Source organism: Rana temporaria, chromosome 6, assembly GCF_905171775.1.
Source record: "Rana temporaria chromosome 6, aRanTem1.1, whole genome shotgun sequence".
NCBI classification, from domain to species: domain Eukaryota; kingdom Metazoa; phylum Chordata; class Amphibia; order Anura; family Ranidae; genus Rana; species Rana temporaria.
In genome coordinates, this window is record NC_053494.1 from 113,500,183 (window position 1) to 113,517,670 (window position 17,488).

Here is a 17,488-nt window from a genome sequence, read left to right on the forward strand (position 1 = left end):
TTGTAATCGCATTTGTCGGACCAGTGTGAGCCCAGCCTCAGGCCAGGTTCACACTAGTCCGACATACGCTCCGACATTGGTAGCTCATGTCGCATGACGTGTGAAAAGCAATGTTTCCCTATGGGAGCCGTCTTAACTGGTCCGACACATGTCGGTCCGACTTTGAGGACGCTCCCTGTACTACTTTGGTCCGACTTTGATCCTACTTCACTCCATTGAACATCATTGAAGAAGGATCAAAGTCGGAACGCAGTCTTGCACGCTCCGACTTTGGCATGCGACATGTATTCTACTGATCTTGAGGGGGAACTCCACACCAAATTTTAACAAAAAAAACGGCATGGGTTCCCCCTACAGGAGCATACCAGGCCCATGGGTCTGGTGCGGATTTAAAGGGGAACCCCTACGCCGAAAAAACAGCGGGGGTCCCCCCAAAATCCATACCAGACCCGTATCCGAGCAGCAGCCTGGCTGGTCAGGAAAGGGGGTGGGGACGAGCGCCCCCCCCTTAACCGTGCCAGGCCGCATGCCCTCAACATGGGGAGATAGGTGCTATGGGGCAGGGGGCGTACTGCGGGCCCCCCACCCCACAGCACCCTGCCCCCATGTTGATGAGGACAGGGCCTCTTCCCGACAACCCTGGCCATTGGTTGTCGGGGTCTGCGGGCGGGGGGGGTCTTATCGGAATCTGGGAGCCCCCTTTAACAAGGGGGCCCCTAGATACCGGCCCCCCACCCTAGGTGAATGAGTATGGGGTACATCGTACCCCTACCCATTCACCTGGAAGTAAAGTGTTAAAAATAAATAAACACGCTACACAGGTTTTTAAAATATTTAGCTCTTTCACGAGGGGGGCTTGCTTCTTCTGACGTCTTCTTGGGGGGGGTCCCAGTCTTCACCGCCGTCTGGTTCTCTTCCGCTGGGTGGGGGCCGCTTTCTTCTGTAGCTCTTTCACAGCGGCCCCGTCCCGGTCTTCCTCCGATGTCTTTGGCGGGCGGGAGGGGGGGTGGTGTTGCCCGGGCTTCAGGGCCGGCCCTATGATGGGACCGGGTGGTATCATAGGTACCAGGCAGCACTTTTAGGGGGGCAGCATACTGAAGCCCACCAGCCGGTTCCGCCAGCTCCGCTACCCAAAAAAAATTGATGTCCTTTTTTTCCCACAAATAGAGCTTTCTTTTGGTGATATTTGATCACCTCTGCGGTTTTTATTTTTTGTGCTATAAATATATATATATTTTTAACTTTTTGCTATAATAAATATCCCCAAAATTTAGAAAAATAAACTATTTTCTTCAGTTTAGGCCAATATGTATTCTTCTACATATTTTTGGTACCAAAAAACCCCCCACAATTAGCATACATTGATTTGTTTGCGCAAAAGACATTGTGGCCGCCGGCAAATCACAGGTCCCTTTATACTCCCGGATACATGTATAGAGCCCATGGCAGGTCCTTTTATACGCCTATATGCATGTATAGAGCCATGACAGGCCCTCTTTATACATATATAGAGCCATGACAGGCCCTCGTTATACTCCTTTATACATGTATAGAGCCATGACAGGTCCTCTTTATACTCCTATATACATTTATAGAGCCATGGCAGGTCCTCTTTATATTCCTTTACATGTAAAGAGTCTCGACAGGTCCTCTATATACATGTATAGAGCCATGACAGGTCCTCTTTATACTTCTTTATACATGTATAGAGCCATGACAGGTTCTCTTTATACATCTATAGAGCCATGACAGGCCCTCGTTATACTCCTTTATACATGTATAGAGCCATGTCAAGTACTCTTTATAGTCCTATATACATTTTTAGAGCCATGACAGGTCCTCTTGATATTCCTTTACATGTAAAGAGTAATGACAGGTCCTCTTTATACTCCTATACATGTATAGAGCAATGACAGGTCCTCTTTATACTCCTTTATACATGTATAGAGCCATGACAGGTCCCCTTTAGTTATCATGATATAAAATAATGAATGTGGGGGCCTTTTGGTTGGCGTGATTTTTTTTCTGGGGGAGGGGCAGCATTTCATTCTTGGTCCCAGGCAGCACAATGTCTTGGGCCGGCACTGCCGGGCTTCTGTCGCCTTCTGCCTTCTCCTTCTGCCTTCTTCTTCTGCCTTCTTCTTCTTCGCTGTTGACACGTTGCTGTTTTTTCGGCGTAGGGGGGTTCCCCTTTAAATCCACACCAGACCCATGGGCCTGGTATGCTCCTGTAGGGGGAACCCATGCCGGTTTTTTTGTTAAAATTTGGTGTGGAGTTCCCCCTCAAGATTCATATCAATCACAGTGCCTGATATTGGCAGGGATCCAAGTCGGATCCCTGCTCATTGAAAGTCGGACTTCAAGTCCAGGGCTTAGTAGGATCAAAGTAGTATCCTGTTCATGAAAGTAGGATGGATGTAGGACCAATGTAGGATAAATGTAGGACCGATGTAGGATCAGTGTAGGACCAATGTAGCAGAGCAAAGTAGAATGAAAGTCGTGTAGTATAGTGTGAACCCAGCCTCAGACAGCTCTCATAGGGAAACATTGATTTTCACACGTCATGCTACATGAGCTCCCAATGTAGGACCGTTTGTCGGACAAGTGTGAACCCAGCCTCTGGCTGGGTTCACACTATACTACACAACTTTCATCCTACTTTGCGCTGCTACATCGGTCCTACATTGGTCCTACATTGATCCTACATTGGTCCTACATCCATCCTACTTTCATGAACAGGATACTACTTTGGTCCGACTTCAATGATATTCAATGGGCCTGAAGTAGGATCAATGTAGGACCAAAAGTAGTACAGGGAGCATTTTCAAAGTCGGACCGACTTGTGTAGGACGCTACAAGACACTCTCATAGGGAAACATTGAACACAGAGCAAAGTAGGATGGTGGCTTCACATGTGGACTCTCTGATCAGAAGTGCATTCTTTGATCAAAAGTGCCTGAGTTAAAAACCAGGAGTTTGAAACAGGAGGTAAGACAGGAGTCTTCATTATTTTTTTTCAATCACTGATCCAGAACAAGCTTGCAGCTAATAAAGTTGGAACTCTTACTATATAGATTCAGCGGTGCAGCAGACGCTCCCATCTTAGTCTGCTCACCCCAGGGATAGTGAGAGCAGGACGCTCTCAAACGAGTCGGCTCTCCCCAGGGATAGTGCAGCCAGGCAGGGTCCGCCCAGCTCTCGGCTGCTGCAGACACAGCACAAAAAAACAGGACTAAGACCCCCCCCCACACCCCCCTAGCCAATTGATCCAGGGTTGCACCGATCGCCGTTAAGGGGTCAGGAAGGAATTTTTTTCCCCGATCGCTGCAGATTGGCACAGCACGCCTGGGGTTTTTCGCCTTCCTCTGGACCATTCGGGGAGAGAAGACTCAACGAGTGACGGCTCACTTGGACAGTCTTCCACCCATCACGTCCGGCGTCTCGCGGCTCTTCCTGCATCCGCGCCAGACCAGGCCTCATTCGCGGCCGCCACAATTAGGAAAGACTGACGACAATGTGACTGGCGACAATGGCTAATCTGCGATACTCTGCGGACTCTATTCGGGGTCTGAGACAATTCGCAACAGCATTACCAGCCGTCACCAAAAAGGCCTTAAAAATAGAGCAACTTTTGAGATTCGATCGACCATCAAAAATGTTAACTATTTAACCCAGGTCAAGCACATATCATGTGCTTTGATCAACACAAGATCGGCAGTAAAACACCGATTAGAAATCCACGATTTCTTACTACAAAACGATCTAGACTGCCTCTTTATTACAGAAAGCTGGCTCTCAGACGACTGCAACACCATTCTCGGAGAATTGGTGCCAGAAAACTATCGCATTATAACGGAAAACAGAATAGGGCAAAGAGGAGGAGGCCTGGCGGTGATCCATAAGTTTCACCTTGCAATCACTAAGCCGGTCCTTCAAAATCCTCTTCCATTCATGGAAACCCTTACTCTTCAACTTCAAACTTCCCCCCAGGAGACTGTTCACATTCTCCTCTGCTATAGTAGGCCACCTGGGCCAAAATCACAGTTTTTGCCATCTTTAACGGAGTTTATATCCACTTATACCCTTAACAGCAAACACCTTTTGCTGCTCGGGGACTTTAATCTGTGGGCCAACTCCGCACAGGATCCCATTGCGGACGCCTGCATCGATCACCTGGAGGGATTAGGGCTACAGCAACTTATATGCGGGCCAACACATGCTTCAGGTCACACACTCGACCTAATTTTCAGACAAAATCTGAAAATAAGCATTTTAGAAAATGAACCATTGCCATGGACAGACCACCATGCAATTAATTTCATAATCTCCAAAATTCCCCCAGTGATAAAAGCACCCAAGCCAGTGACAATACACTGGGCTAGATCTCAGAAGAAGCTCCATTCGGAACTCTTCAAATCTACCTTGGGAAACAGAATCAAAACAATCCATCCACATCAAACAGCCGCAGATACACTGGAGGCCATAAACGCAGCCCTGCTACAGTCAGCCGATTTAGTAGCACCGAAACGCAAAGCCTGCATCCGAAAAAGAAAGCCCGGCTGGTTCAACAACCAGTTGTCGCTTCTGAAGCAAGAGCGCAGCAGGGCGGAAGCCGCCTGGAAAAGAAGCCCTGCAGAGGATAACCTCATCATCTACAAGGCAATAACAACACAATATCATAAAGAAATCTTCAAAGCCAAGAAACATCATTTTTCTATGGCGATTAACAGCGCCCTAAACCGCCCCCGCGAACTCTTCAAGATGGTCACCCAGACCATGAATCCAGGATGTCTTGAAGTCCCCAACTCAGACACCCAAGAGTTCTGTAATGAACTATCGGATTTCTTCATCAACAAAATTGAAAGAATCCGAGAAAGCATCTTGCAAAACAATACCCCCCTCAACCCCACCGTCAATCAACCACAAAACACCCACAGAAACGCTCTACAATCAACTAAGTTCACTCTGGAACCGATCTCCATCGATACCACAAAAAATATCATTGGTGCTTTGCGGAACAGCACATCGCCCAATGATATCATCCCCACCAAACTGCTGAAGGAATGTGCTGACATCCTGGCACCACCCATCACACAGCTTATAAACCAGTCATTTAAGGAAGGCACAGTGCCATCCCTGTTGAAAGAGGGCACAATCCAGCCCATCTTGAAAAAACCTAACCTGGATCCCAAGGACCCAACTCACCGCCGTCCCATAACAGGCCTAAATGTTCTCTCCAAGATAATGGAGAAAGTAGTGGTACAACAGCTGCAACAGCATCTAGATACCCACAATCTACTGGATCCATTACAATCAGGCTTCCGTCCCGGACACGGGACAGAAACGGCCTTACTCAAAATATGGGACGATGCCCTCGAGGCCGCAGACGAAGGAGAATCTTGTCTCCTGGTTCTGCTGGACCTAAGCGCAGCCTTTGACACGGTAGACCACAAACTGTTACTGATGCGACTAGCCAAGGTAGCAGGAGTAGCAAAAGGTGATTTACCATGGTTTTCTTCCTTTCTTGAAAACCGATCACAAACAGTTAAACTGGGTTCTTTCACGTCGGAAAAGCGCACGGTGTCATGTGGAGTCCCCCAAGGATCCCCCCTGTCACCGGTGCTTTTCAACATCTATCTTCGCCCTCTCTTTGATATTATCAGTAGCCAAGAACTACTCTATCACTCTTATGCAGACGATACGCAACTGTATTTTCACATCTGCAACAAAAAGGATCATCATCCCAGTTTAGAGAAATGTCTCTCTTTGATAGAAAACTGGATGACAAAGAGTTATCTTAAACTCAACAGTTCAAAAACAGAACTCCTTATGTTTCACGCCAGCCGAAAGAGTCAACTGGCAACAACCTGGACACCCCCGCCCATTCTGGGCCAAATCATCACCCCTAGCTCCAAAGTCAAAAGTCTCGGGGTCATCTTCGACACCTTCATGACAATGGACGCACAAATAGGGTCAGTAGTCAGCGGAGCGCACCATCTGTTGCGCCTACTACGCAGACTTATTCCATTTATTCCCAAAGAAGACGTAGCAGTCGTGGTGGGAACAATTGTGAATTCCAGACTGGACTATGCTAACGCCCTTTACCTCGGACTCACAAAGTACCAAATCTCCCGTCTGCAAGTCATTCAGAATACGGCCGCCAGACTGGTGACTGGGAAAAAAAATGGGAATCAATCTCACCTTCGCTGAGAACCCTTCACTGGTTGCCAGTAAAAGACAGAATTGCATTCAAAGCACTCTGCCTGACACATAAGTGCATCCATGGGAAGGCTCCGCAATATCTTTGCGACAAGATAGAACCTCACAATTCGAATCGCGTTCTGCGATCCACCGACCAAAATCTGGTCAGGGTACCAAAAACCAAATACAAGTCCAAAGGAGAAAGAAGGTTTGCTTTTCAAGGTCCGAGACTATGGAACGCTTTACCAACCAGCATTCGGTTGGAGGAAAACCACCTGACTTTCAGAAGACAGATCAAAACTCTGCTCTTCTGATGTCATGAGACACGAACAAATAGCGCCCAGAAGCGATTCAGTTCGCATGCGCCGCGCTTTATAAGTTTTTCATTCATTCATTCATTCATTCAAAGTAGTGTAGGCTGGGTTCACACTTGTCCTACAAACGGTCCTACATTGGGAGCCTCATGTAGCATGACGTGTGAAAATCAATGTTTCCCTATGAGAGCTGTCTTAACTGGTCCTACAGAAGTCGGTCCGACTTTGAAAATGCTCCCTGTACTACTTTTGGTCCTACATTGATCCTACTTCAGGCCCATTGAATATCATTGAAGTCGGACCAAAGTAGTATCCTGTTCATGAAAGTAGGATGGATGTAGGACCAATGTAGGATAAATGTAGGACCAATGTAGCAGAGCAAAGTAGGATGAAAGTAGTGTAGTAGTGTGAACCCAGCCAAAGGTAGGACCAAAAGTAGTACAGGGAGCATTTTCAAAGTCGGACCGACTTGTGTAGGACGCTACAAGACGCTCTCATAGGGAAACATTGAACACAGAGCAAAGTAGGATGAAAGTAGTGTAGTAGTGTGAACCCAGCCTTAAACCAACTTTGTGATAGTCTGACTTGTTCTTTGACCAATCAAAACAATCCCAGAGTGAGATAAATTCCTTTTACTGCTGCTGTAATCACATGTCAGATGTCAAAAGTCGGATGGTTAGGACAAGGCTCCTACTTTGGTCCGACTTCAATGATATTCAATGGGCTGAAGTAGGATCAATGTAGGACCAAAGTAGTACAGGGAGCATTTTCAAAGTCGGACCGACTTGTGTAGGACAGCTCTCATAGGGAAACATTGATTTTCACACGTAATGCTACATGAGGCTCCCAATGTAGGACCGTTTGCCTCCGGCTGGGTTCACACTACTACACTACTTTCATCCTACTTTGCTCTGCTACATTGGTCCTACATTTATCCTACATTGGTCCTACATCCATCCTACTTTCATGAACAGGATACTACTTTGGTCCGACTTCAATGATATTCAATGGGCTGAAGTAGGATCAATGTAGGACCAAAAGTAGTACAGGGAGCATTTTCAAAGTCGGACCGACTTGTGTAGGACGCTACAAGACGCTCTCATAGGAAAACATTGAACACAGAGCAAAGTAGGATGAAAGTAGTGTAGTAGTGTGAACCCAGCCTCCAACAGTGAAACTGATCAAACCACCTGTGCAAAATAATGGAAAGCCTGAAAACATGATCTGTTGGGGCGCCTTGAGGACTGGAGTTGAGAAATACTGGCTTACGCTATGGAAAATGCTCCTTGCTTACAATACTATATGTATTTCTTCTCAGTACAAAACTATGGCACAAATAATCCTGGCCATTTTATATGTATCATCAACTACAATAGATGAATAGATGCTATTGAGCTTGTTCTGTAAATTGCCCCACCCATCATTCTAGCTCTTCATTTTATTCTTTGTTGTTTTGTTTCATGACCTGCATAGGGTAATCATACCACTTGTAGATTTTGTTGCAAATATACCCAGGCAGACAGAATGACTTTCTTGGTTTTGATTTTTTTTTATTCTTATTCTTTAATCTGTAAAATAATATTGTTTTTGTTGACATCATAATGCAATGCAGTCATTGTACCATATGTCTGAGGTTGATGCATAGTTTCTCTTAACTGCTTTGTTCTTGGGTTGTTTATGTAGTAAAATGAATTCCTTGTTTGTTGGATTTATGACATTCCTGGTGAAAACTGACAGTTTCAGCAGCTGTGTGAACACGACCTCCTTGTCTATGCATGTACATTTTCCCTTAAGCTGCATATACTGTATGAACCCGTATCCTTTAGAAATGGTGGTTATATTTGGATCCTCACAGTCAGGAATTTACACAATCGTCTATACGAACATGCTGCAGTTTTTGAGGAAACTATTGGTAGTGATAAAGACAAAGCCCCTGGGGGGGCTTCTCATTTTTATAATGGCTTCATTTTACAGATTTTGCAAATAAAGTAAATATAACCAGATACCTGTAAATAGTTCACCTATTTAAAGTCTAGATTCACCTTTAAAAAAAACAAAATGAATGCATATATTTGCAGGTTATTTTAAGAGCATGCAGAGCATCGCACCCTCAATCAGCAGATCGTGGGTGTAATGTTAGGCTCCTGCAGACACTTGCTGCAGCTGTATGGACTTTTTTTTTTTAATACTGTAGGAAGCACCAATAAACTACGAGAGCGCTCATCAGCACTCAGTTTATTGAGAACTACAAGCCATCTGCCGTGGTGGAAGATTGGACTCGTAGTGTGTGTACATATATGCCAGCACACCATGGATCGTCTAATGTCATCTAAAAGTTTTTTTTTGAGCATTGGTCACATCACAAAGGACAAAGTGCAGCGTTTTGGAACCATGCAGGACCCCTTAGTACCCCGTGGCACTTTGCACTTTGTAATGTGATCCTTATTCAATAAAATTTTTGGATGGAAATAGACGATCCATGGTGTGCTGGCAAATATGCTCTGTGATGTCTCCAGTCTCCAGCTGGCAGTTGCTGCCAGCACCTACTACTTCCGAGCCCATTCCAGGAATGTGTGCAATGGCAATATTGAAAATATCTTGTAGTTCATTCATTCACAGAACTCTGTGTACAGCTGCACTGTTTTTAAATTGTGACTGCGGGTTCAGGGAGAAAGTCCCCCACCCGCTGTCAAGGGGGAAAATTGGGGAGTACGGGCAGGTGATTTTTAGTAACATGTTACATATTACACCCTAAATATGCCAGAGGGTAGGTGACGTACACAGGGGTAAATAATAACCTCTTACTTTCATGCAAGGGTACATACTTAGCCGATCTTCAGGCAAATATCTAAACAGTTGATGTACATTTATGGGAGCAATTGCTGTGATTTGAAAATGGCTTAGCAGACTGATTTACTCAGCAGAATACTCTCTCCTATCAGCATGTTCCTCATAAGTATATTTGTATGGAACACCCTTAATTGGTTCCTGAACTGCATTGCTTGTAAATATCTGGCACTGCTGGGAAAAACCCCAGCATAGTACTGCATACTTAAACTTATGTAACCTGGACTGTAGCTGATAACTGCTGTGGAACTTCTTTTTTTGTTGCTGCTGTATTATCCTTCTGCAGTGTGGATAGGGTTAAACTGAATGTTCATTAATGCAGAAGTGCAGCAGCCATATTTAAGGAGATCACTTTGCAATGCTTATCTGTGGAGTATCTCCAGTGCAGGGGGCTGGGACTGATTTAATTGTGAAGGTGATTGGCTGATGAAACAAAGCAAGGGGAGGGGGCCTGCAGCTCAGCAAGGGCACCACAATGTTGCAGTGGTGGAGGGACAATAAAGTGTGACCAGAGTTTGCTGGAGCTATCTGATGCTGTGCTGCCCAGGAGAAGAGTGCCGATCAGAGACTACTGCTGCCATTATACTCTATGCAATGCTACATGTGTGGGGACCTGCATCCTGATAGCCTCCATTAGAGGCGGCTCTAGGCTTTGTGAGGCCTTAAGCAAAACTTAGACACAGGGGCCCCACTTATGTTCATAATGGGTAAAAAAATTCAAGCAAATAAAAATGGCTGCAGAAAGTTGCACGGATCTAGCACACAGTGATTAAGCAGAGGCAAATTAGGCAGCCGCGAGGCCCCTGTGAGCACGAGGCTTTAGGCGACCGACTGATTTACCTAATTAAAAATCTGACTCTGGCCTGCATTGGGGATCAGTGTTACACTTGTTGGATTGGTGAGTAACTGTGACCATCAGCAGAGCCTTGACCATCAGGAAAGGACCACTGGCTACTACTGCTGGGTGCTAGCTTGTGAGGGAGGACACTTTCAAAAAACAATGTGGAATTGCCTGGACTTTGCATAGTGCCTACTGTGGTGAGAGGCCTCTTGGCTGATGACTTTTCTTGTTTTTTGGTTCTGTGAAATAGTTCTACCTCAGTGGTGTTGCCTTAACCCCCTGTTATTTGGGAACCATCCATTGCTTCGTTAGATTACAAAGACTGGAGAACACTCCTACTGTAAGGAAGGAAAATAGAGGCTCAGCAGGATTAAAAGAATGAGATCACAATAACTGCAATCCCTTTCTGACTTGAATTTGACTTTACTGATTTACAGCATGTGTCTGAAGTGGATGCCCTGGATCTAGAAAGAGAACAACATACTATATTTATTTAGAAAACAAAAAATTACATAAAGAGTGCCATAAAAAAGGCCTACAATTACAAAAACATTGGCATGACAGACCACCTAATACATGTAGATACAATACAGGGAATCAAAATAAAATAAAAGTGGGAGACTCGCAGCCACTTAATTGAAAGTTTGAAAAGACCCTTGAAGTTCTCAGGAGGTGGAGTGTCACACGGTGCTCAGCCTGAAATGTTGCGCATTGGAAAAACGCTTCTTCAGGAGCTTACAATGAATTCTACAAAGTAATAATAATAATAAGACGTCTTATAGTGGACAAGAAAACAATAAATAACCAATGAACAGAAAAATGTCAATGTGGATCTCTCACTAGGGCCTGCTTAGTTACTCCCACATAGCCCAAATGACAGTCCAAAAAGGAGATGCTTTGACAGAAATATAGGGCCAAATCTTCAAAGGAGATACGCAGGCGGAACTGCTGTTCAGCCTGCGTATCCCTGTGGCTATCTTTGGAAACGATCCTCAGAAGGATTTTTCCAAAGATAGTCAGAAGATCCGACATCTGTAATAGACTTACACTGTCGGATCTTAGGATGCAGTACCGCATCCGCCGCTGGGGGCATTTCGAGTCGAAATGCCGCTTTGCGTATGCAAATGAGTACTTACGCAGATCCACAAAGCTTTTTAGCTTTGTGTTTTCTGCGTAAGTTACGTTTTGCATACGTAAAATTAGGGATGCTTTTACAAGGCCTAAACTGTTTAGACCTTGTAAAAACAAACCTTTTTTTCGATCGCCGCGTTTTTTTTACATTTCGAAAAAAAATTCCCAGCGCGTATTTTTTTTTTTACCCGACGCAACTTTATTGTCCCGTCGCGATCCACAAAGCCCGGCGTAAAGTACGTTCGCGCGATGCACGTCGGGAAAAATGACGTCACACGCATGCGCCGAACGTCCGGCGCGGGAGCGCGCCTCATTTGAATAGGAATCGCCCCCTCGAGCAGACGACCGCCTTGCGACGGAGGCACTTAGGTTACACGGCGTGTAATTTCTAGGTAAGTGCTTTGAGGATCGGGCACTTAGGTATAAATTTAACGCCTGTGTAACTTAACTGCTGAAAGTTAAGTTAGGCAGCTTTTTTGAAGATTTGGCCCATAGTTTGGAGAGGAGAATTGAGAGTACAGGGAAGAAAAAAAAAGAAGAGAAGAGAAAAGAAGGAACAGGAAAGAAAAGAAAAAAAAAGTTGGAGAAAGAGAATAAGGGAAACTGTTAGAAGGTTATCCATAGCTGTAACCACCAATTTGGTGATATATATATATATTAGGGCTGTTACTGATCAAAATTTTTGTGTTCGATTAATCACTTTTTTTTAAAATCAATTAATCTACTAATTTCGATTAATTATAACGCACATACAGATCCAACTACTTTTAGCTGATCTCCTCCTTGCAGGCTGATTCCCAGTGCAGCTACCAACAACTGGAAAAATGGATAGCAGGATACAAAAAACACACAAAAGCAGCGCTCGATGGGAATACCATTAAAACTTTTATAGTCTTCAAGTAGGTAACCAAATAAATATTGCACTGGAGATAAAATCGATGTAGCTACATAAACTGTAAAAATGGTGCGAGTATTACCAAACGGTGGCAAAAGCAGTCATAAAAAAATGTAGCTAAGTATGATACTGGTATAAAAATGTGTACAACGATACCACTGCTGAATCCAGATGAGGAGAGGTTAACATCAGTCCGTCAGCATGTAGATGTCCCGGGAAGGGAACTATCACAACTCCCAGTGGATGGTTGTAGAATCCCAGGTTGATAGAGGGAAGTGATAGAGGGAAGTGTAACAGCCCTTGCGTGTGGTAGATAGCAAGGTCCCGCCGGCATGCAGATATGAAGGCAGAGCAAAGGAGCCCTTCAGATGGACACGGCAAGCCCCGCCGGTGTCCGTGACATTATTGGATCTCCGACGGAATTCCCTGAAGGCCCAGAAGCCGGCGGAGAGGTGAGTACCAATCAAAAGAATTTTATTTCGATCAAAAAGATTTAGATCGATCAAAAAAATGAAAGATTAATCGATTAATTAAAAGTTAATTTGCACAGCCCTAATATATATATATGTAGAAGTGGCAGTATAAAATTACTTACCTTCAAAATAGGAAGGGTAGAGGAAAAAATTAGTGAGGGCAGATGATATGTCAGTAGAATTTTTTTTTACAGCACTGCTTTTACCTGGAGCAACTAAAGGACCACATTTCCTCATACTTCTAAGTGTTGTCATTTTTTTTCTACTGACATATTCTCTGCCCTTACTCGTTTTTTTCCTCTACCCTTCCTATTTGGAAGGTAAGTAATTTTATACTGCCACTTCTACGTATATATACCACCAAATTGGTGGTTACAACTATGGATAACCTTCTAACAGTTTCCCTTATTCTCTTTCTCCAACTTTTTTTTTCTTTTCTTTTCTTTCCTGTTCCTTCTTTTCTCTTCTCTGCTTTTTTTTTCTTCCCTGTACTCTCAATTCTCCTCTCCAAACTATATTTCTGTCAAAGCATCTCCTTTTTGGACTGTCATTTGGGCTATGTGGGAGTAACTAAGGCTCCATTCACATCTAGGCAGACAAATTCGTGGCGTTTTGTCCCGCGAATTGCGGCGGCAAATAGCGGCGTTTTGTTCCGCGATTTGCGGCGACAAAACGCCGCAATTGTCCGCCTAGATGTGCCCCTAGATGTGCCCCTCTATGGAGACGGGGCCTTTTTTCAGGCGGCAGGCGACAGGCGGCAGGCGGCAGGCGTGGAGATGTGAACCATCTCCATAGAGGGCAATGTCTTTTCATCCCTCTGGCGGCAGTGGCGTCGCACTAAAGGCGACAAAACGCCTAGTGAGAGATCCACATTGACATTTTTCTGTTCATTGGTTATTTATTGTTTTCTTGTCCACTATAAGACGTGTTATTATTATTATTATTATTATTATTATTATTATTACTTTGTAGAATTCATTGTAAGCTCCTGAAGAAGCGTTTTTCCAACGCGCAACATGTCAGGCTGAGCACCGCGTGACACTCCACCTCCTGAGAACTTCAAGGGTATTTTAAAATTTTCAATTAAGTGGCTGCGAGTCTCCCACTTTTATTTTATTTTGATTCCCTGTATTGTATCTACATGTAGTAGGTGGTCTGTCATGCCAATGTTTTGTAATTGTAGGCCTTTTTAATGGCACTATTTATGTAAGTTTTTGCTTTCTAAATAGTTTTGTATTTTTATAATAAAAATCAAATTTTTAAATATATTACGCCTCCAAAGTCCATTATCTGCCTTATACAAATGTGTATTTTCATTTATACATATGTGTGTACATTTTCTTTTTCAAATCTAGATATCGGGACATGGCACTGTACTATTTTTTCATATCCACAGTCCCACTGTGTGATGATCTGATTCATTTTTCTATACTGTATTTATTGGCGTATAACACTCACTTTTTTACCCTGAAAATAGAGGGTAAACGCAGGGGGCTGTGGAATTTTTTTTTACTGAAACTTCCCTCTTAAAGTTAGGGTGCGTGTTATACAACTGTGCGTGTTATACGCCGATAAATATGGTAATTCAAGTTATTCTGTTGTTTGCTGGGAACTGTTATGCTTTCTTTAAGGGCCCCAAATTGTGCTTGCAATTTTATTTTATTTTTTTCATCATTCACTGGTGTAGCACCCTCCTGGGCAGGTTTAGTATTATTTAGATTTAGTGCTGGCTCACTATGTTCAGTGGAGCTGGGTATGGTGTGTTAGGTAATTTTAGCTCTGATCTCTGTAGCCAGTGCTCCTGATTAATTAGGTCAGTACTCAGCTACTGCCAGTCCCTCTACTTTCCAGAGAGCTGTGAGAACTCTCTGAAACATAGGCATGAAGCTATGCAGATGGCAGTGTGAATATTTATGCAGCCCTGGCCAATCCCAGGGAGCAGGACCCCAAAGACATGCTGGGAGGCTGTATAAATGCACTTAGCACACTGAGCTCTGGGTTTTTTCTTGGAGAGGATTGGTCCAGCAGTCCAGGGCAGTGCTGCTATGTGCTTGTTGTCCGTGAGGCCTCAGGCGGGCAACCTGAGGGCCTGGATGCTGAAGCTGCTGAGAGCTGATGAGTGGCTGTCTTCTGAAGATCTAGTCTGGTATCACTGGAGAAAAGTGTTATTTGGAAGTTGGAAGGAGACAACCAGCTTTTCCTGGACATTTTGTGAGTACAGACTTCTGAGAGACCTTAGAGATCTGGTGTCCTGAAGAGCTTAGTTTACCTAATTCCTTGTAAAGGGACTCTGCTCTTATTGCTCTAAAGAAAGAAGCTTGTGTGCTTTTACTACAGAGAAGCTCGGTCTATCTAGTTCTTTGTAAAGGAAGTCTGCATTTAAAAAAGGATAAAAAAGGAAGAAAAGGAAGTCTGCATTTAACTGCTTCTATCCCAAAGCCAGGTCCACAGTTTTCTATATGCAAGGATTTCTGCTTCAGCTTTACAGAAAGGGAGTTCATTGCCATAAACCTTTACCTAGTTTCTGTTATGGAGTATCCTACTCAATTCCCTCAACCCTATCCAAGTTCTCCAAACATAAAAACAACAAGAATACACCCCCAGACTAGTTATTGAGGAAAAGTGTGGCTGAGATTGTGTGCCTGGCTGGGGGGGCAAGCCACTGAGGAAGAAGATAGGCAAAATGCCAGCAGCTCCTACGGGAGTAAACGTTACATTGGCCAGTGTGACAAAATGGGGATTATTTTTGGCAAAGTTGTGTCTGTCTTTTAAAAGAAGAGAACAGTGGGGTGCCTACATTGCCTTGTACACTCGGTCATACTTTTGACCATGCAAAAGTCCACTGTGAGTCCGTCGGAGAACAGGTTCTCTATCTAAGGTCCATCGGACTTCCAACAAAAAAAGTCAGATGGAGGCTACACACGGCCAGATTTTCCGAGAAAAAAAGCCGCCTGACTTTTTTCACAGAAATTCCCGGCGTGTGTATGAGGCATAAGAGAATACTGTATGACACACTGTCTTGCAGGTTTTTTTTTTGCTGTTTACTTCCTCTTTAAATTTTTAAATCTGATGCTCAGTTTGAACTTCAGGAAGTCGTCTTCGTCACGTCTAGATGCCTAAATGCATTGAGTTGCTGCAATGTGATTGGCTGATTAGCAATTTGTGTCACCAAGCAATTGAATAGATGTACCTAATAAAGTAGCCAGTGAGTGTATAATCTATCTAGTATACTGTATATATACTGTATCTCAAAAATATTTAGTCAGCATTACATTCTTCCTGTTTCAACATATGCAAACAATGATTTTCATGTTATGTCTATTATTCACAATTTATCATAGTTGAAACTGTGCCATGAAAGCCAATGATTAATTTTACAATGTATCAGCATACCTGCCCATTTCTACTAACAACATGGCATACTGAACAATTTCATTCCTATGAAAACAGCACATCCTATTAATGCTATGTAATGTTAAAACTTTATTTCTGTTTATGTCCAGATAATGACGGAAGAACAGAGAAGGAGGACATTGGTTCTGCAGGGTGATAAGAGTAAATGGATTACTCCATCTTGTCTTACAGAGCTCCTCCAGCTAAAATCACTCTATCCCATTGCTCCCCTGGTGGTCGGGAATACTTTTATTGGTAAGCAGTGGAGTGTTGCTAGTAAAAGATTATAATAGACTACTAGATACATTCCCATGTTTTTAACTGAGTATCAACACTTGTGCATTGTGGGAATGTGAACAAAATTGCGTGCTTTCCTATAATGCACAAAAACGTGCTGCTCTTTTGCAGACGCGCAACCGTGGCATTAATTCTTAATGTGCCATACATCTTTGCAGGACGATGTGATTTTAAAATTGCATCTTTTGCATACAGTATTTCTCTTGTATAGGGCAGTTTTTTTTAAATTAATGGGCTGCCCTAAATGCAGGAGACATGGTTGCCGAGAGGTGAGTTATATGTCTCTTTTGCTGGGAACTTCAGATTTTTTTGTAACCTTATAGGGTTGTTTAAAGTGTGAATTTTAATGATGGGAATTACAGTTTTGTTTGCATATTATTCTACACAATGCTTTCTTGATACTGTGCCTACTGAGTGTGGTTACCATTTCTTGTATTTAAAGTGTAGATGAGGTTTATAACCCCATTTTCAAGGGTCGGTAATAACATTTATTTTACTGTTGTAAGAGAAATGCATCATTATCAGCTCCTTGCTAGTGGTCTTTAGAGTCCTTGGCCACCACAAAAGGTCTCTCTTTATAGTGCACTAACTGCCTAACGTGCACTGGGTGGCTATTGTGATTGAACCAGTAACATGCTTGACATTCTTATCTATGAGACATGACATCATTAGCTTTGATAAATGCTAGGGTGGGTGAAAGATAAGAAAATCTGATCAATTACGTAGCGAAGGACTTTGGTCACCACAAAACAGCGTCTATTCTATTTTCATATTAGTAGATCTTCCAGCTTCAGACACTGAGGAATATAAACAGGTTAAAGTATAACTAACAGCATTTTTTTATAGAGTGAAGAGGGATTTGAATACCTGTCAAGTTTCTGTTGTTGCCTGTGCCCCCCATTAGGGAGATTCACCCTCTTTATTAGGCCATTACCATTACCATTATCAACAAAAGTGAAATAAAATGAAAATCCTAAATTCTTGGCTTTTCACCAAAACAGAAATCGTGAAGATATCTCCAATTCAGACATTGTTTCTGCTGATACTGGTGACGACCATGACCTTACCAATGGGACACAGATAGCAAAAATAAATC

At 43.4% G+C, this 17,488-nt stretch overlaps 1 protein-coding gene across 1 annotated transcript in view; it reads left to right on the top strand.

The window, feature by feature from the left end:
• Positions 1 to 17,488, top strand: part of LOC120943719 (aldehyde oxidase-like) — a 188,219-nt gene that overhangs the window by 18,582 nt on the left and 152,149 nt on the right. The window contains exon 2 of the mRNA XM_040357194.1: positions 16,206 to 16,350. Within this exon, the coding sequence (XP_040213128.1) occupies positions 16,209 to 16,350 (142 nt within the window). The 5' untranslated portion in view covers positions 16,206 to 16,208. The remainder of the gene's footprint in view (positions 1 to 16,205; positions 16,351 to 17,488) is intronic.